Source organism: Neolamprologus multifasciatus, chromosome 10 (genome assembly GCF_963576455.1).
Source record: "Neolamprologus multifasciatus chromosome 10, fNeoMul1.2, whole genome shotgun sequence".
NCBI lineage: Eukaryota > Metazoa > Chordata > Actinopteri > Cichliformes > Cichlidae > Neolamprologus > Neolamprologus multifasciatus.
Window position 1 is genome coordinate 13,104,309 of NC_140448.1, and position 21,634 is coordinate 13,125,942.

Below are 21,634 nucleotides of genomic sequence, written 5' to 3' on the forward strand. Positions count from 1 at the left end.
GTATGTAGCGGAGATGACAATAAAGTTTACTTTGACTTCAGCAGCAAGCAGGTGCACCGAGGGCTCTCGCGCTCACTTTTCGTGTATAGAATTTTGAAAAAAACATTGGTGCAAATTATAAGTCTGTATTATAATGTCTGGTGTTTTCGTGTTTGTTGGTTTGTTTTTATTTTGTTTTACTTTGCGAGCTGGTTATTAGATGCTGCTCCAGCCGGTCAGAAAATCCCCCGCCGCCCCGCCCTCTCCTCTCTGCGCCGCAAGCAGCAGGCGCAACTCGCAAACGAAGGGCGCCCTTACTCCCAGCAAATGGGCGATAGAAAGCCGATCGGTGCCTGTGACATTCCCAATATGCGCTGGTTGACGTCGGGGCAGCATGAGTACAAGCATTTTTTATTTTTTTTGCCGATGCCCGTGATGCCGCCCCCCACCACGATGCCGCCCCGGGCAACCGCCCGTGTCGCCCGTATCTAAAACCGCTACTGATCAGGGATTTGTAACACCTAGTTCTTTTATTGAATGAGATTGTGGGACAGAAAACTGTTTAAGATGTAGGGAAATAAATATAAGTATGTATAATGTATGCCATTTGGCAAGCACTGCTGGCCATGCATTCACTGTCAAAATGTTCATTTTGTTGTTTAAACTAAACATAGAATTTTGGTAATGGCAATGATAGGAGTATTAATCAAATGACTTTCTTATAAATTTCTTCTTGGTTATACCATTTTCTGTTAACCCCCGTCTCTGTCCTACACACACACACACACACACACACACACACACACACACACACACACACACACACACACACACACACACACACATGCACGTAAAGAGCCCAACCCCAAACTGTGTGCCATCTTGTAAATTCCATACAGGTACTTTTGACTGCTTCTTTAATTGTCACTGGTCACGAGCCAGATGTTTTAAAGTGGTAAAGATTTTACTTCCATCCCCTTCTTGAGCCAACAACCCCCCCCCCCCCCCCCCAAACCCTACCATTTTTCCAGCAGTATTATGCTTGCTTGGCTACTGTTACCTCCCAAAAATTGAAAATATAGAATAAAACAAACAAACAAACAAACAAAATAGAAACCAATGGTCCAAAAACAAAATATGTTTATGATTAAATACTATTAAAAGTTCACTGTATTATTATAAGTGTTTAGTTTCTAACTTTATAATTTTACTAATTAAAAAAAATACATTAAATACTAAATATCACCACAATAAGACCACTTGTACAAAGTAGTATTTTGTAAAAAACAAAAACAAAAACAAAAAACTTGGTGAGGTGATCAGGATACATAATCAGGATAAGTAATTTTTGTGGGGGGAAAAACCTCTATGTATACAGAAAAGAAAGAAAGACATAATTATGTCTTTCTTTCTTTTCTGTATTGCGCTTTGTAGACGGTCCCTGCACACTCGTCTCACATCCAAGTGCTCACAGAGAGCAGTCATTGTTAGCACAGGTTGGAAAAGGATTCGCTTTAATTAAAATAAACTTTGACATGTAAAGTGAAGCCATACGCATCCTTAGGTTTTATTCGCTCCCCGCGCGTAATGAGTACCTTTTAATCTCTATCAAAATGATACATACAGGTTCAATCTAATCGTTTTACAGACTCCTCCCTATCAGTGTTTACTTTGCACTTCCACTGAAGAAAATCTTCATTTTGATATTATTACTCACAGTAGTCAGCTGCTGTTTATTATTCAATGGTTTCCTCACGTGTAGTCTTAAACTTTCCTAATCGGGGAGGCTACAAATGCATCAGTCCACCCACGCTGTGCCAGTGTGCTGCGCTCTGCCCGAACCTGCTGCAGCAGGAAAACAGCGCTCTTAGCCAACGATCACGTAAGTATTAATCTGGACATTTTACCGTTTTATGTTTGGCACTGTTTGATTTAACCTATAGACCTACAGATATATATATATATATATATATATATATATATATATATATATATATATATATATATATATATATATATATATTTGTGTTTATTTTACTTTTATTCATGACATTTAAAAATTAATTAAATCATTTATGAAGTGAGATCACTTATCAGAATTCTTTTTGTATTTTTGTTAATCCTAATTAATTTTTATTTTCTTTAGTCTTGAATATACACTTGATAAACTACTGATGGCGAGAAAATGCAGGCTGACTTACACAGCTACACTGATGCTGCTTTTAATAACCTGGAAGGAGAGCACGTATTGCAATGGGCTTACAGGTTGGTCCCAGACGTTTTTCATGTACTTAGACTTTGCTTGATAGAAATGACAAAAACGGAAGCTTCTCCTTTAATATGAAATGTTTTTAAATATGGCCCTCTGCCACTGGAGTTCTGAGGAAAGAGCCTATCCTGCAATATGATGCAGAAGGAGATTTATTTTTACATTTGGCAGCAGTTTGTTGAGATATTCCACTGGATACTGTTGATATAAAATAGGCTTTTTTTTTTTTTCATAAACACAAACTCTACAAATATTTGTTTCCTTTCCCAGTGAGTCCTCCAGAGAACCTTGTAATAACAGACCCAGGGCATCTTGGACAACTGGAGATTACATGGAATCCCCCAGACAGCTTGCCTAACGTGACAGAGTGCTCAGTACGATATCAGCTGGAGTACTACAACACCTACCGGGACAGCTGGGCTGTAAGTGCTTAGTCTTTTTATCAGATCTTACACGGAAGCGCATAACCTGCCTGAACTCTTCCCAGAATGATTTTCTCGAGAACATGACCTGCTCTGGTAATGGGCCAATTAATAGCCGTAATTACAAGCAATAAAATGTTTACTTGAAATGATATCTTAAGTGACTTTACTGTATAAAAGCACCTCAGCAGGACTGTAACTGCAGAGATCACAAACAAACAGCCTCTTAAAGCTGCTTCATCACGATGGGATTTGTGTCTCTGTAATTTTAAATCCAATTTTGTGGGAATTTTCCCAAATAAACCTAATTGCACTTCCACGTATTTATGCCCAAGCATCTATGTCTAAACAAGATAAAAACAGAACATATATCTTGATACTTTTTCCAATTAATGTGGGTGAGGCAATGCTGTTAGTTATGTCTCAGTAACAATTAGTATGACGCACTGATCATTATCTTACAATGAGTGAAAGAAGGAGCTTATCTGCGTCTATCATGATAACTGTGCCTGATAATGAGACGTGTCTAGACAACTATGCAAAGCTCTTTTATATCCTTTAAACAGCTCAAGTAAAATATGAAACAGCAGATATAATGTGACTTACTAAAAATTGATGCATAAGTTGTGTTTTTTTTTTGTTGTTGTTGTTTTTTACACAAGCCTCAGTAATACGGTAAAAGTTTCATGGGAGAAAACTCTTTCTACACATCTTTGTTAAATGAAATAAGAAAAAACTCAGTAGATCAGGAAACTTTGGCATGTAGTAACTCATTTGTGCTTTTGCAGAGCATCAGGACAAGTAAAAGGACCTACACCGCTCAGTTTGACCTGACGAAAGATGTTAGAGTGAGAATCTACACCTTGCTGAGTGGGACCTGCACCAACGATACTATGATCAAGAGCACAGACTACACTGAAGTCATCCAGAAACCTCCCAGCACAGGTCAGCCTTCCAAGGCTTATAAGATTTGTGATTACAGAAAAGGAGTATTAGTAAGATCATAGCTAATTTGATTCTTTTCTTTTTTCATGTTTAGGTGTTTTGGGTACTGAAGTCCTGGATTTTAAATGTGTGTTCCACAACAGGGAGTACACAGAGTGCCAGTGGAGAAGAAGTGAAAAGATACCAGACAACTCCCTGCAAAAGCTATATTTCTGGTATGTCTGCCATGTCAGAGCTTTGTTGGCTCGTGTTGTGGTCCATAACAAAATATTCCACTATCATTTGGAACAGCAAATGACATAATCAGCTTGTTTAATTTTTTCCTGAGACAAATCTGTCCACTTTCTCTAATATTTGATGAGATTTCTATTCACCAGTTAACAAGATATGAAAAAGGGCAGTACATCAAAAAATGGTGTAATAACTAAAGTGATTGTAAAACGTGCTTCTTTTCATAATGTGTGCTGTTTTCATCACTGTTTAATTGTTAATGAGGCTTACGTTCATAAAAGAACACCGCAAAACAAAGAAGAGCTCCAGTTAATTTCCTCCGGAGAATAAAAGGAGAAAACAATCCAGTTGTCTTCTTCCGCTGATGAGCGGAAGAAAACTGGGCAACACTTTTATGTGCATAGTGTTTAATGAGAATAAATCTTGTTAAGGCACGTACCCACGCAATTATCTGGAAACTGCAGCGGAAACATTTAAGATCACTTCACGCTGAAATGCATTTTTTACTTTTCTTAGTGGCAAGAATTTCCTCAGTATTGAGTTACTCATGTCTTTTACTGATTTAGATTTGATGTTGTCACATTATGTAAAGCAGGGTGTAAATACAGAAGCTTATCTGATCTGTTTGTTCTGCAGGCACAAAGAACTTGGACAGGCTGAGGAATGCCCAAAGTACAACACATCAGGCGGTGTCACGATAGGGTGCACATTTGCAGATGTACCGCTTCCTGTATTCACTGATATCAACTTCTGTTTAAATGGAAGCTCTCCTGAAGGGCCACTAAAACCAACGTTTGCCTCCCTGCAAATCCAGAACCATGGTAAATACAATTCCTGCTCCAGTTGTGACTCACCGCTTGCTCAACTTTGATTTGACCGAGATCGGCAACATCCGTATACCTCCTTGCATGCTATCACAATCGCTGATTTTGTTTTCCTGTGTTCTTGATGCATTTATGCAGTGAAGTGTGCAGCCACAAAAAAACTGCATCTGCAAACAGGCCCTGACAAGTTTGAACTACACTGGGAACATCCTGCTGGAAAGGTTCCTGGCCACTGTCTAGAATATGAAGTGGAACACAATCAAGAAGGACCTGATGGAAAAGAATCATCGGTATGGTTTATACAACATGTGCTTTGTTATTAATATTATTTTTAACTCTAAGGCAAATCTGTATCACAAGAGCATTTTCCCTCCCACCTTGCTGTGCAAAGAGTCTTTAGATTTGGTTTGAGTGGGTTTGTGGGGATGTAAAAGTGGGGAACGCATTGCATAAAAACAAGTAAACACAGGATTTGAGATTGTAAACATTCAGGGAAGAATTTTATATCTCAAACTGCCAAAAATCCACCTTAAAAATTCACGTTCTCACTTTGTCTTTATTTCTAGAAATGCTCCAATCATTTCTGTGCAAAACCTTAATTGCATTAATATTTATTTAGATTTGAGTCTTCTTTAACTGAAAACATTAATCTCAAGTCATAAGTCATTCATGCTGTTTGCCACTGCTATCAGCTGTCGGTAGCTATTAGCACATTCCTGATGTTTTGAATGACTTGGCAGGTCATGGTACTTCATTCCCACTCAGCTGAATCTGATTGGTGTCACACTTGACACTTGACTATAATAACAATAATAGAGCAAAACCACTAAAATCTCAAGATCACTAGTATTAACACGGCAACCTAGACAAAACATAAAGGTGGGAGAATATTTTATTTCTGACATTTTTCCTTTGTTGTACTTCCAGACATTCCACATTACAACTGTATAAAAAATAAACTAACTTGTTTGTTTTAGCTGTGCACGCTTTATTAAACATGCAAAAAAACTGTTTTTCTTCAATATTAAATAATTTTTTTTCTGTTTCATCATCAAATATCTTTTTACTGAAAGGAGTGCCTTAACATTACTTCAGGCACTGTGGCTTTGGGCAGCTAATAACAAAGCTGCTAACAATTTGACTTTGTGGTTTTATAGACCTTTAAAAAGTGGAAACTATTAGAGTCTGTGGTTTTGCTTTGCTATGCAATTATTATTTTTTAATCCCACAGTAAAAGGTCAAGAAAAAAAATGATGGATGTACGTGTTTTCAAGTAAACAGAACAATAAAAAAAAGAAGTAAAAACTCAAATTTTAAAACAAATCCTCATGACCATGACTGAGTGGAGATTAATAAGGTTACAGTGGGAATTTAAGTGTACCATGAAGTACAAAATAAAATAGGGTTACGAGTCTTTGAGACGCAGCTGAAAGCTGTCTGCTTGACAAAGCAGTGTAGCCTTAATTGGTCAGATACCCAGTGCTTAAGCTTGGGTATGAGCCCAGAACTCTGCATTAAAGACCCAGTACTTACAAGAAGTGTAAATCTGGTTTTCCAGATCAAAAACAGCTGCTTAACACTGTTAGACAGCAAAGTGGTGAGTGAGTTAAACTGTCATAAAACCGAAAGGAAGATGAAGAAACTCATCAAAACTTAAGTACTTTTTGGGTCTGTTAACTCTGTTGTTGTAGTAATTATTTACTTTCTCTTTTTCATTGACAGACAAAATCTCTGACAGGAGGTCGGACAAGCCTGAGTTTGTCCATCGACATCAACAAGACCCACTGCTTCAGGGTTCGGTCTAAGGTGCATAAGTACTGTGCGAGCACAAGCTACTGGAGTGACTGGAGCCATTCAGTATGCCAACCAGGTAAGAATGTTTCGCACAAAAACGTCTTCTTTTTTGGCTCTCTGGAGCACTGGATGTTTTCAGGTTTTCATTTAAAAACCATATCATTTCTTCTTTTGACACAAAAAAGCCATTCTTTTTTGATGAGTTTGTAACTGATATTGGCAAGTGGCACTCTTGGTTTCGTAATGCAATAGGAATATTTGTTTAGTCTTGATTATAATTCTATAAAAGACTGTTCCAAAGAGATAAAAGGTAAGTTTTTTGAGTGCTGTATCAGTGGGATAAAAAAACGAATCAAAATACAAACAAGCCGAAGCTGAAAAAACAAACAAACCCAAAACAAATACAAGCAAACCCCCCCCCCCCCCCCCCCCCCCAAATCCCATTAAACATAACAAAAGCCGAAAGCTTGAAACTGCCTGTTTCGGAAAAAATAAAGACATTTATACTAAAAAACAAAAGATTAGGCGCCAGTTTGGCTCGTGCATTGAGCAGTCGGCCACATGCCACACGGCTGACAGCGGCCAGTCCGGGTTCGGGTCAGACCCACAGCCCTTTGCAGCATGTCTTTCCCCTTCTCTCTCTGCCCCTGCTTTCCTGTCCTTTCTTCACAGAGTCTGTGAAATACAGCTGAAAAAGGACAATATTTTGCTCTTTACTAGCAAAATATTGCAAAGGGAATATTGGAAACAGCTAAGCTCTCTCTTGACTTTTGTGAAATATTAATCAAAGCTGCTTTTAACTAGAAGAGAGACCGTATATAAAAAATAGCAAATAAAGTACAGTACAGTATGTAAAATCATGGATTTCTACTGAATCTAAAAGGTTAAGGTCTGTACTTTGCATAAGGTGGCACATATGTTCATTTTGATATTATATTGATATATATTTTACAGCCAGAGGAGAAGCTCAACTTGTTAGGGAGATTCAGTGTGTGACTCACATTCAGCTACTTCTGAGAGGTAGAATAAAACACGATGTGATATACTTTCATCTATGATAGAAGACAGTTTGGGGTCCAGTGTCTTGCCCAGGAAGACTTTAACATGCGAACTAGGAGAGCCCGTGATTGAACCACTAACCTACTAATAAGAAGACGACACACTCTACTTCCTGAGCCACAGCTAGTACATGATGTTGGATAACACAAAGTGATTAGTTGAAAGATTCAGCATTAAGGCTTTAAATTCCTGAGTGTTACTTTTCATCTCATATTCCTGAGCGATCTGTTCAAAGTGTGTTTCCTGTAAGTAAAGGATTTACAAACTAAGCTGTAAAGCATTTATTTTGTTAGCAACAAGTCCTGCTGAGCCCTCAAAGTAGTCTCGTTGATTTCAAGCTGGAAGATCCTGACGCCACCAAGAAATAGTAAGTTTTAAGATTATCTCATTCAAGCATGCAGTACGTTTCAATTTATGTCAATACAACCAATGTAGCGAAATATGCATAACAATGTTCTGATTTCTTCTTTTTCTTGCTTTTTGTAGTCACCGATGTTGCCACGATTGGAAAGTCCCCTGAAGGAAAAGCTGAAGGATCATTTTCATCCAGGCTCCGCACAATATTTTATAACATTTTGGACAAATTAACGTTGCAAAAGTATTAATCCAATGTCCAAAACACAAAAAGAACATCTCCAGTCGAATCCAATGAAAGACGGAATATTAGAATTTATGTAGATTGTTGTGTTAATTGACTGTAATTCTTTTTTTCTGTTGTTACATCATACTGCCATTAAAGCAGCAGACTGAGTAGGACACATGAGAAAAAAAATGTCTGAAAATCCCATAATATGTATCCACACTTTATTTTTGTGTCTACCTCTTTTGGATATAGAGACATTTCAGCCTTTCTTGGTACTGTGAATGTAATGATTGACATGTCAACATAGCAACGGGTTGTAAATAAAATGCAGCTTTAAAAGATGTAACATTTTTCTACATCTGAAAGGCACTTTAAGGCCAGAGCAGTGGTATACAATGTGGAGGATCAGTGGTGTCCCAAACTTTTTATTGTGGCCTCTATAAAGTAAATAGTCGCTGAACCATGCCATAAAATGGACCTTCTCTTGTCCTGTTTTAAATCATTTCAACTGCTACTTAGAAACATCTGTTCAGACTATGATTGTAAGCATTAGTATGCAGGATACGATTGTATTATTGGCCTATGAAGTTTCACAGAATACAATTTTTTATTGGTGTGCTCGTGTGAGAGTCTTTCATTGAGATCCAGTTGGTTGGTTTAGACCAGAGGTGGGCAACTCCAGGCCTCGAGGGTCCTGCAGGTTTTAGATATCACCCTGAGTCAACACACCTGAGTCAACTGATGAGTTCATTACCAGGCAAGATATGTTGAGGAGGTCATTTAGCCATTTAAGGCCTGGAGTTGGTTTAGACAGAGACTCACAAAGACATCAGACTTTCTAGTATAGTGCTATTACTACTACTCTTATTGTACTACTACAACAACTTCTGATAATTATGCTTTTCAACAGAAAAGTCCATTTATTTCCCGCTAATCCAATCACGGGTAGGCAGGAGGTGGAGCTAAAGCCTATCCCAACTCTCATAGTCCACCACTCCATTACAGCAAGCAACAAGAAATTTAAAATTCGGACAATGCATGGAGAACGTGTTCTGTCTGCAAACCGTGCAAATACAGATCTTTCAGCACAAATCAGCACAAACAAACTGTCCAAATATTGGACAGTTTGTTTGTGCTGATTCGTAGTTATACAGATTTTAGTTGACCTGACTTTATAGTGTTTAGTTGATGTGTTTCATTGAAGCTGAGCAGCTGTTCTCTAACCTGATTTTACTTTTGTGTGCTTATTATAGAGCAGAAAGACGTGACACCTGAACCAGATGCCATATGGGATGCCATACCTGTGTACATTTACATCGCTGTTGGCATTATTGCCCTGCTAGTGCTGTCTCTGTGTGCGTGGGCAATGTTCAAACTGTAAGTATATTCACACCCATTACAAAATATGCCAACATGCAGATAAAAAGCAAACAGAGCACTAAGCTGTCCTTTGGCTCTCAGGAAGAAACCAGTGCAAGAGAAAAAAGTGGAGTCTCTGCTTACATCCCTGTTTGCCAGGCGTCCCCTTCTTGGTCCCACAGAAGCCTAAAAAGGCAAGAAAAGCTGTACCTTCCTCCGACGCAAAGAGGACCTCATATAAATATTTTACTGTTGCACGCCTCCTCAGTCATTGTTTAGGTTCTGTAGTTTCAAAAGGCACAATGAAGCACTCAAAGATGGCATAGCATGCAGACAGTGAGATTGTAATCACATGTTTCAGAAGATATTACATTTAGACTGAAGGTCATAGTTTGTCTGTGTTTGTATTATATAATATACAGAACTACATATTATTCCAATATACTATATTTTTTGTATTTTTTTTTTGTATACCTTTCTATACAAATGTTTTAAGTGTCATGAAAGATTTGAACTGTCTTGTTAACTGGACTGTTACACTGTACCAGAAAGTATCCTATCGTTGTTTACTTTTTAGCTATGACACTTGCATATTTGTTAAGGGAGGAGAACTTACTTTGGGATTACGTTTTTTAAATATATTTTTTTTACTACTTATGATTTCTTATCTGGTTCATTTCACATGGATTTGTATTGATGTTGTGGAGAATTAACGTTTTTAGTGGAATCTGTTTGTTGTTTACCTCACGCCTCAATTCTTGCCAGTCAGCTCACACAATAAAGACTGTTTTTGTTTTTGTGTAAAGTGCAAAATATGTGTTTCATAAATGTTAAATGGATTTCAACAAAGTTATTGCTAAATACTTGGAGTCAAGGAACTTTGCTGACACCAAAGGATGAATTAAATGGAGAAATTGAACCAGTTAGTTGTTTCAAATGCCACATGTCTTTGCCAGTTTTAACCCCCCGTTTTTGGAGGCTTGAACTATCCAAACTAACCTGCAAAACAATGTTACTACATCTATTTCTGTGCAACTCTTGCCAAACACCATTTATTGTATTAAATCATAGAGTTGATCCAATTTTTATGACATTGAAAGTGCTTTTTGGCTGCCATCATTTTGGCTGCCATCCATTTAGTCCAAATACATAATGAATGTATGATTTTATAAATTAATGGATCACATATATCTTTTTGATTTCTGATCCTGTTGGGGGTTGGTGGGTTTTAGAAAGCAATAGAACATATAATACTATAAAATTAGGCTATCAAGTTGGTGTTGAGTGTTATTCTTACCAGCTTTTACATGTTAAAGCATATTTCATGGAATAATAATGCTTGTAATGAATGTATTTTATGCTCTTATTTGGGTTTGATGTATTTGATGTATTTCATTATGTGCTTAATTCTAATTAAAATAAAGAATAATGTTCAAGATCTCTTCTTTACATCTTCGCATTAAAAAAATATAAACTAAAAAAAGAGAAAAGGGATTTCTGTTTTAACAGAATGTAAGTTTGTAGGAAGCAAACACAAACTTCATTTTTTTTTCCATTGGCAAAGATAACTGTGGCGCACTGGAGAACGCTTTGTTCACTCCAGATCGCTATGTGCCTTATCGCAAATAAGTGGGAGACGTGGTTTTGTAGAGAAGCTACATAGTTTAATGAATACTGAGTGAGTATAGTAACGCAGCCAAGAGTTACTCAGGACAAGGGTGAGGCTTCAGCTGAAACTGATAACATCAGCTCAACTTTCTGAACCTCATTCAACTTATGATGGGCCTCCCAGCAACACCAAAGAAAAAACAAGCATTCAGGTAGAACAATAAAATACTGTATGAACATTAATGCCCTAAAATGTCTGTGATTCACTAAAAATACAGATAACCTTGTCTTTCCATCATCTGTGTCATCATGCATTCTTGGATATTCATTCATTCATTTTTTAACTGCTTATCATGGGGGATAGATGGTGGTGGTAGCGGTTAATGGATACTGTCCCAGCTGAGTCCAGGTGCGGTACATGCTGGAGTTTTAATTTATCCAACAGAAATAATGATAATAATCAGTGTCGCATGTTTTGTACATGCTTGTGCAGTGTACTCTGTAAGCCAACCTCAGCAAAGTCAACAACATACCACTCTTGTAATATAAATTATGAATGTCTTAATTTTTTCATCATGTATCCATCACAGTTGTATCTGGAAAACAAAATAGGATATGAGCAATAGGATGTAAGGTGGGTAAAATCTCCTGAGGGACCTGACGGAAAAGAATCATCGGTATGGTTTATACAACACGTACTTTGTTATTTTTGTTTTAAACACTAAGGCAAATCTGTACCAGAAGAGCATTTTTCCCAGAAAGCTTGCTGTTCAAAGAGTCTTTAGATTTGGTTTGAGTGGGTTTGTGTGGATGTAAAATAAATAACCACACGCTTCTAACTTTACCTCTATTTCTAGAAATGCTCTAATCATTTCTGTGCAAAAGGTATTTATTTGGATTTGATTGTTTTTTAACTGGAAATATTAATCTCAAGTCATAACTCATTCACTGTGCTTGTCAGTACTGTCATCTGTCTGTAGCTATTAGGACATTCCTGATGTTTTGAATGACTTGGCAGGTCGTGGTACTTCATTCCCACTCAGCTGAATCTGATTGATGTGTTAAAGTCAAGCAGGACACCAAATAGAGCAAAACCACTAAAATACCTCAAGATCATTGGTATTAACACGGCAACCTACACAAAACATAAAGGCGGGGGAATATTTTATTTCTGATATTTTACTTCCAGATGTTCCTCGTTACAGCTGTATAAAAAAATTAACGAACTTGTTTGTTTTTAGCTGTGCATGCACATAAAGTGCGTATGCACATAAAGCATATGAGGACTGCCCGGCCTGCTCAGACTGCCTATACTCCCCCAGCTCCCACATTAGGTTTTGATCTTTTGTTTGTTTTCATTTTCCTGTTTGTTCGTGCTCCAATCTGATTTAATTTTATTTTTTTACCCATCCAAACAAAAAAAGGGCCTGGAGCCTATCCCAGCTGGGAAAGGGACTGGTCTACTGGAAGCTTTTGTTTAGTTAACAGAAATTATGATAGTGATCATGATGACTGTGAAAATTATTTTAGTTTTATAAACCACTTCTGCAGTGTAGTTGTTAAGTGAACCTCAGCAAACTCCACTTTTGTAATATTCATATTTTGTAATATGAAAGTGCTGATATGATTTTATCATCATATAATTTTATGTTTATCACAGTTATATTTGTTTTATACTGATAAAATGTTGTATGTGGGTGTTAATGTCTCACTAAGTAAGTAAAGATTATTTATATGGCACTTTCAAGAACAAAAGTCAGAAAGTGTTTCACAATGAAAACTAAACCAAAATCTTGGGAGGGCAGAATCTCAGAAGCTTAATCTCCTTTTTCTTTAACCTGGACCAACAAGTACTGAGCAGATGATTTCAGAGACGTAGTGATTACGAATCGATATAGTAGTTTCGCCTTGAGGCGACTTTTGTTGTGATTTGGCGCTATATAAATAAAATTGAATTGAATTGAATTGAATAGTTTACTAATATAGGGAAACAGCTGACCTTGAATAGCCCTAAAATGATCAACGAAATCTTGAATTGAACACTGAACACTGGAGAGGCAGTATCAGTTCAATTCATATTGTGGTAAATCACAACATGAGTCACCTCAAGGCGCTTTCCAGTGTAAACAAACCCTACAATAACTCAAGAATTCCCCGGCAGTCTATGACTCACTATGAGCGAGGACTTCGTGACAGTGAGAAGGAAGAAACCTGTCATGTGGGACCTTTCAGAAGACTGGGTGAGAAGCATTTGCAAGTGATCTGGGGATGATTTGCTCAGACAACAGAATAAAAAAATTTAAATAATGATGGTGTGATGAAATGAAAGCATGTATTATGTTATGACCCAAGATCATGTGGGTTGTGTGTGTGTGTTTATGTGACATGGAGGATCGGATAATGGAAGGATCAATCAGTACTTAACCACCAAATGAGATCCACCTGGCCCCTCTCTCATGGCCTCCACCACCCAACAGCCTGTGTTCGGGATTGTTACGCTGAGTGTCTCTGACACAAATTTGTATGTTATTAAGTATAAATTCATGTGTAAACATTACTGTGTTAGGGTTGGTGTTAGTGTTAACCCTACAAAAATAATGTATAAAAAAAAAGCATACCTAAAGTGTGAACACTGGGGATAGAGACACTGGATCTGGGAGAGCCGGAGGGAAGGTGACTCAGCATCCTGGCAATGAACAGCTGTAATTAGGGAAGTGATAATTGGGGAGGTGGATACAGCTGGCAACACAACAGGGATAAATCAGGAATAACACTTAACAGAATGCAATGAGATGAAGTACAATAAAACAATGGGTGACAGAACACTGAAACCATGAATAAAACACACCAACTTGACACAGACAAAAGGGTCACAAAGACAAGACTGACTAAACACAGACTTGACAGGAGAGGATGAAACACTGGGGGGAACTAAACTCTAAAGTAATTTGGAACATGGATGAGTACACAAAATAATACAGACATTACACAACCCAAATGTCTCACATTAAATAAACAAAAAACTGGAAAGCCCATAAAACTCAAAAGACTGGGTCAGCTGACCCGGGACCACGACAGCCTTCAGATAAACCATCGATCCAGAAGACAGACGTTACTATAAACGAGCGACTCAGGCGCATTTACAGTGTCCCAATCGTTAAAAATCCTCAGTCGAGAGAAAGGAATGAGCTTCTCACTCTAAATGAGCAATTCAAAATAGTCTTCCATCACTTCTGGACACTGGTGTGACTCACTGAGTTGAGCAACTCATATTCTAAACGTCCACTGCAGAGGCCAAGTTTGAATCAGGCATTTCCTCTCTTCCCCTGATCTTTCAGTCTGAATTTAATCTGGATCTTTTTATGGTTAAAGTTCTTGCCCTTTATTATTCACAAATGCAACCATTGTCAGCAGGTACTTCGTGCATCACAGTAGACCTCCTAATATTTCCTTCCCTTCTAGTCTCATTGACACAGCAACCTTGGACCCAGAATAAGCATTTCTAAGAGCTTATCAAAAACAGGAGCGTTGGAATATACTGAATATAATGGGGAGGCATTTGTAGCAAAGCACAACATTAGCACAAGGTGTATGCGACAAATATGAAATCAGCGATAAGAAGTTTGGATTGACTGCCAAAAGGTTAACAGGTTGTTGCAAATACAGTACAACAGTACATAACCCAGTGTAAATATCAAAATATTGAAAAGCCCAAATAAATGCACTGAACATCAACCTGAAAATGGAAAAAGGTCTAAATAGGTGAGGAACAAGCACAGGAGCAAAGCACAAAAGACTTTTTATGCTGTCAGATTCCTCCCAGCAAACAGAGACCAGATATATTCGGCATCAGCTTTCAGCAGAAGCAGAAGTGGGAGAAAACCTATAATTCTGGGGAAGGCCAGATTTGACTAAGATGTTACCAGTGATACATTTCAGCAATACAGGCATTCCTAGTGTTGCCTAAACCTTTATATTAATGGGACGAGGCTACTGGTGCTTTTGCAAACTCACATTTACAGACTAAATGTGACTTTGCTAATCTGTCAAATGCTGACTGCACTCTCTTCAGGGGGTCTGACCATGTGCCCATGTTCACCACCATGCCATCCTAATAAAATGCATAACACTCCAGCCCACACACCACTTTGTTCTCGGGCTGCATTACACAGTCTAACCAGCATGACGCTGTAAGAATATATGTTTTGACAGGGTTACAAAAACACAGATGCTGCTCTTCTTCTAGAAAGGGCAACCTGCCAAGAGAAAAACCACAATTTTTCCCATCCCTATTTAATCAACACAATCTTCCTTCCTTGGTAGGGGAAAAGAATCTGGTTTTGTTAATATTTTTACCTTAGATGCCCTGTACTGATTTTACTAAGTCAACACATGTTTAAATTCTAAAAATACAAGGGAAGGCCCAATTAGAGCAAGTACCCACAGCAATACTAATTTAAACATATATGCTACCTGCTTCAAGTAAGACCATATTCTTACACATTTGTGTGAGTTTGCATGTCTAAAAAGAAGCATGAGTCCCTATGAACAACCTCAGTTGTTTACATTTTTCCCATCTAAATCCCCCAGTGTTTTATTTAGCATTTCTATAAGTTTATTCTCACTTTCCTCCAATGTTTCCTTACATGGAATTACACACATGATAAGGTTTAGGCAATCTACCATGGGAGCTTTTAGAAGACTTCCATTTATCTGGTATTTTAACCGTGTCTCAGTCACTCAGAGCAGATGAATTGGCTCATGGCCTTGACTCCAGATGTTGCAATGATAGAACACAGCTGGATATCTATTTGACTGGTGCATCAGTGTTAACAAATAAGAGCACAACACAATTTATAATGAGAAAGAGGACTCATACGGTCAGTAATTGGATGTTCAAACTGCTTGAGGGAGGTACTAGATAGATATGAGTAGCAGTTATATTGTTATTGGGGTTTGTTATAATCTGGGCAACTTGGCCAATCTTTACGTGTGCAGAGAAATCTGCGTTTTAAGGAGAAACACAGATTTCAGAATAAAACTGCAATAAAGAAGCAATTCTGTAGAAAATAACCTCGTCTAACTTCCTACCTAAGATGCAAGCAATACTAAGCCATCTGTGTCTTCCTATATCAGACCAAGACGCAGACAGATGAGCTGGAACTGACAATGGAAACGTTTTTTGGACATACACCAGTCTCACCAGCCACAAATCACATAAACAAACTTTTATGCATAGGCACATATTGTTTGCAGACCCATTGCTCTGACTTGTACACAGCTTTCAGGTAGTAGTGCCTTCCTCACAAAAGTATGGGATGCTCCTGAATCCTGTAAAAATTGCGCTGGAACTTTCTCCTCAGTATCAAATACCACAAATATGACATGAATGAAGCATAACTCAAACTGGTCCAAGACGTTTCTACTGGTTCAAATGGCCAAATTAGCAAAATGCACATCTTTCTCTTTTCTTTTTGCAATTGATATTTTTTCCCACTTACCTTTCTTATGGCAATAATTATAGATATCTGGATCATTACCTTCATAAGATTTCTGATCTGGTGACTAAGATTCTAATTTCAGTGCCATGTCTTTGTATTTCTCACCAAAGAAGTCATCAGTGAGAACAGCATCCTCAATGGGACATGTGCTCATTAATACAGTGAGATACAATAACAAAGAAAATCAAGATAAACAAATTTTTAAAAAGTTATGAATTAATTTGCATTTTCAGTAAGAAAATAAGTATTTGATCTCCTATCAATCAGCAAGATTTTTGGCTCCCAGGTGTACTTTATACAGGTAATGAGCTGACATTGGGAGCCTTCTCAACTTGTTACCTGTATAAAAGACAGCTGTGCATAGAAGCAATAAATCCATCTAGATTCCAAACTCTACACCAGGGTTCCCCAACTACAGGCCTCGAGGGCCAGTGTGCTGCAGGTTTTAGATCTCACCCTGGATCTACACACTTTAATCAAATGATTAGTTCATTACCAGGCCTCTGGAGAACTGCAAGACATGTTAAGGAGGTAATTTAGCCATTTGAATCAGCTGTGTTGGATCAAGGACACATCTAAAAACTGCAGGACACCGGCCCTCGAGGCCTGGAGTTGGGGACCCCTGCTCTACACCATGGCCAAGACCAAAGAGCTGTCCAAGGATGTCAGGGACAAGACGGTGGACCTACACGAGGCTGGAATGAGCTACAGGACCATTGCCAAGCAGCTGGGAGAGAAGGTGACAACAGTTGGTGCAATAATTCACAAATGAAAGAACCATAAAATAACTGCCAATCTCCCTCCTTCTTGGAGCTCCACGCAAGATCTCACCTTGTGGTGTTTCAGTGATAATTACAATGCTGAGGAACCAGCCCAGAACTACTCAGGAGGAAATTGTCAACGTTCTCAAGGCGGCTGGGACCATAGTCACCAAGAAAACAGTTAGTAACACACTACCCCGTGAAATCCTGCAGTGCCTGCAAGGTCACTCTGCTCACGAACGCACATGTACAGGCCCGTTTGAAGTTTGCCACTGAACATGTCAATGATTCAGAGGTAGACAGGCTGAAAGTGTTGTCAGACAAGATCAAAATCGAGCTATTTGGCATCAACTCAACTTGCGGTGTTTGAAGTAGGAGGAATGCTGCCTGTGACTCCAAGAACATTGTCAACATGGAGGTGGAGACATTATGTTTTGGGGGTGTTTTTCTGCCAAGAAGACAGGACAACTGCACCACAGCAAAGGGAGGATGGATGGGCACTGAAAATGAGTCGTGAGCATGACAGTGATCCAAAACACACAGCTAAGGCAACAAAGGATTGGCTCAAGAAGAAGCACATTACGGTCTTGGAGTGGCCAAGCCAGTCTCCAGATACTAGTGTGTGTGTGTGTGTGTGTGTGTGCGACCAACTACAAGACACGTCTGACCTCTGTGATTGCCAACAAAGGTTTTGCCACCAAGTACTAAAACACGTTTTGCAAAAGGGATCAAATACTTATTTTCTTCATGAAAATGTAAATTCATTTATAACTTTTTAAAAATGCATTTTTCTGGATTTCTTTGTTCCTGTCCTGTCTCTCGCTGTTCAGATAAATCTACCATTGAAGTTACAGACTGATCATTTCTTTGTTAGTGGGCAAATGTACAAAATCTGCGGCGGTTCAAATATTTTTTCCCCTGACTGTAAAAGTTGAGGAGTTGTGTACGAATAAATCCAGTGCAAGTTCCACATATTTGTCTGCCAATCCCCGTACATGAACTAACTCAGATACCTGCATGAAAGCTGCCTTTCTGCTGATCTTTACAGTCCTCAGCTGATAAAGGGGAATAAGCCTGTTGTGCTTTACCTGTAAAGACAGGCTAAAGGATTAAAGTCTGCGCCTTTTTGACCTTAAAAGAAACAAAAATGCATTGTTAAATGCAGCCTGCCTTTTCGACTCTTCTTAGCCTTTTTTTCCTGACTTTTCTAAATGTGGTGTGCAGAGTGGAAGCGTGGCTAGTCAGTGTAATACTCCCTCAGCTCCCACATGGCTGTCTGATTTGCTTGTGTTCGCTATAGTGGTTCACGTTGATAATCTGTCATATGCTAATCTCAGTGATTTTATTTATTATTTCTCTTACAGCTCATTAACTGGTGTTGGGAAGCGGTTTGATTTGATATATCAATGTCTTGATCTTTATTCATCTCTCTGTCTCCCTTGTTATTTATCACATGAAAATGTCTTTGTACTGTGTCTGTAGCATGTGGCTCAACACCAAAACCCATTATGAAATAATCTCTTATGAAGTTCACCCAGCTCCCTCATGCGTTCAGGTGTGATGGATCATCAGCTCTTGTTGCCCTCTACTGCCCAGATAATCTGTAGCATATGCATTTCATAAATAAAATAAGTCTTTTTGGACGTTTCTCAGCTGACTCTCATGTGAAATGTGGATAGACTGATTGTAAACAAATAGCCGAATTAAACTCTGTTAGGATTACGTGAGCATGGCATGTTTCTTGCTATACACTCGTGCAGATTTGCCTGAGAAAGACTGGAGTTGTGTTGAAAAACACGTCAAACATCTTAACACGCTCTGTTTAAATGATTACACCATTTTCTTGAAGCTTATGTGTATATTATAGAACCCCAAAACTAATGAGTCTATAGCAGAAACGCAATTAAACTGAGACAGCTTCAGCTGCAGGATATTTGCTTTCTTGTTGGGAAAATAACCATCTGGCTCCGGGCTGACCGCAGCTTTCAGTGTTTGATCCAACATTCAGTGACATCCACAAGGTCAGGTAGGCAGCTGGCTGCTTCACATGGATAGCTGTGTCTCTGTTGTTTACTCATTTAGCTCAGTGGTAAAGTTTGGACTTCTTACACAGTCACAGTCTTAATGAGAGAATTAATAGAGGAAAATATATTAAAGTGTGTCCTAATGAAACACGTCTTTATTTTTGTGTAATTTTGTGTACATGTCCACACTCTCAGTGCACAACTACAAATGACATAACAGATGGTTTTCAGATACTTGAGCAGTTTTAAAAATGTTAAAGTTTTGTCTGGATGTCTGGGGCCTGGATCTCCACCATGCCTGCTTCATGCCCTGGGGGACGGGGCTATGGCTCTCTACACCCACTTGCAGACCATTACATGGGGAAACCATTTGAATACAAGCGCACCGATCCACACAGGTGTGCACACGGGTGTTCACTGTTTGTAGACTAAATTCACACCTTTCTTGGCTGCTACTTCAAAGCACATTGTGCGCTGTCTGTCCTGCGTGCTGCACAACAACATTCAATATTTAGTATTTACTGCTGTTTACACTTAGCTAGATTAATGCAATGGTGTTGTGTTTAGTATGTTGCTTTGTTTTTTGTTTTTTTTGCTTGTTTTCTATTCTTTTTCTCTCAACAGGTGATCCAGGAGATATTTTCCCCCCCCTTTCTCACTGTCCCTCTCCCCTTCTGTTTTTCTTTTCCTTCCTCTTTCTTTCTCCCTTTCCTATCTTTCACTCATGTCTGTCCCGTCTGTAACAACTGAAAATAAAATAAAATAAATAATAAAAACAAAGGTCGATCAAATGGACCAATACGGCAATGCCATGATGATCCATTTGGCAAAATAAATCCATTGGGTATCCTTGTTGGTCTTCAGACAACAATTCTGACGGCTAAAGAACCAAATGGGACAGGCAAAAAAAAAAAAAAAAAGTTAAAGTTTGCTCCCATCCACAGTGACTGTTTATTTATTTACTATAGTCCTGGTGTTCTGTTGGCTTGGCTGCACCAGATTGTGTAATCATGTTTAGTGTTGGTTTTTGTGTTTTTCTGTGTCTTCTTATGTGATAGCAGGTGTTTCTCGTTACGTTACTTGCTGATCCTACTTTTTTTGTTGCTTTTCACATTTGCTTTTGTTTTCATTTCCTGTCTTGTTCACGCTGCTGTGATTGTTTTCACCTATTCCTAAGTGTTTTCAGCTGATTCCAACTGTATCTTCTTATTCAATCAACCCTGTGCATGTTTCACGTGCTGTTACTTTGTAGACTTTGCATTTGTCTTTTGCATCAAGCAATAAAACGCTTGATTTTTGCTCCCCGTTAACACCCTGCTGTGTCCTTTGCATCTGGGTTCAATGGGACCCAAAGAAGTTGCAGGGCAGCAGTGATAACAAGGAGAGATGAGAAATGCTCTTGGGTTAATGTGTAATTTTGGTGGAGCCAGTCTTAACAGAGGACTTGGAGGAGGGTAATGTATAGCTCGGCTGTTACAGTCCAGTCCATTTATCTGACTTACTAGTGCGCTGACCCTTGTTCGCAAGGACTTCCACTGTTAAGGAACACATAAGCTGGACAACTTCAGGTTTGGATTTAAAATGTTCTCAGCTTTTTATAACATCTGTGCATAATCAGTCATATCAGTAAAACAAATTTCTTCCACAGGTACCAGGGGTGAATTTTTAATCTGTCCCCCAGGCTCAGTAACTGGAATCTGTCCCTGCATGGTAAAAGTGTGCAGGGCCTGGCTGGTTACTGCACCGAGGGGCCAGGCTACTCTCCGCAGCCAGATTATCGTCAAGCAGATGCAAACAAATTCACACAAATAACAGTGATTAATGTCCCAATGGCTTTCATAAAGGATGTTTGCATGTGGGTATTTCTTGTTTTATTCATTTCTTGGACTTTTTTTTTTTTTTAAATGCATCAAATTGTGACCTTAAAAAAATAAATTAAAAGGAAAAACACTGTAAAATCGACTGCTCCTTTTAAAAGCTTTGTAGCACAAAGAGAAAATGATGGGGGGGGAAAAAGCTCACTATTACAACAGAATGTGACCCTCCTCACTCTGCAGCACCTGACATGTTCGGCATGACCACTAGGTGGGGCAAGATGATTACTATTGAGGCGCTGGTTAAACATGATCCTCAAGAAAATGCAGCAAATATAGAGGAGACTTTGGTATCTGGCAGTTACTCCGGACACTGTTCTTGATATTTTTGGTTTCTTTTCTGGTGAAAATGTCAATTTACTTTGCAGAAACGTTTTATGCGAGAAAAGCAACTGTGTGGG

General features: G+C 38.6%; 1 protein-coding gene and 1 pseudogene across 2 annotated transcripts; both read left to right on the plus strand.

Moving 5' to 3' along the window:
* Positions 1-1,701: 1,701 nt before the first annotated feature.
* On the plus strand, positions 1,702-10,517 carry il13ra2 (interleukin 13 receptor, alpha 2). Of its 2 annotated transcripts, none has more exons than XM_085175152.1 (10): positions 1,702-1,861; positions 2,126-2,244; positions 2,519-2,670; positions 3,459-3,615; positions 3,710-3,830; positions 4,483-4,667; positions 4,809-4,960; positions 6,393-6,540; positions 9,360-9,483; positions 9,568-10,517. In XM_085175152.1, the coding sequence occupies exons 2-10, from the start codon at positions 2,154-2,156 to the stop codon at positions 9,653-9,655; spliced, it is 1,218 nt and encodes a 405-aa protein (XP_085031278.1). In that variant the 5' UTR covers positions 1,702-1,861; positions 2,126-2,153; the 3' UTR covers positions 9,656-10,517. The 2 variants fall into 2 exon arrangements, with proteins under 2 accessions (XP_085031278.1, XP_085031279.1); XM_085175153.1 differs by lacking the exons at positions 9,360-9,483; positions 9,568-10,517 and adding exons at positions 7,817-7,890; positions 8,010-8,996.
* A 6,032-nt stretch (positions 10,518-16,549) lies between these two features.
* Positions 16,550-17,852, plus strand: LOC146509757 (uncharacterized; annotated as a pseudogene).
* The last annotated feature ends 3,782 nt before the right edge of the window (positions 17,853-21,634 follow it).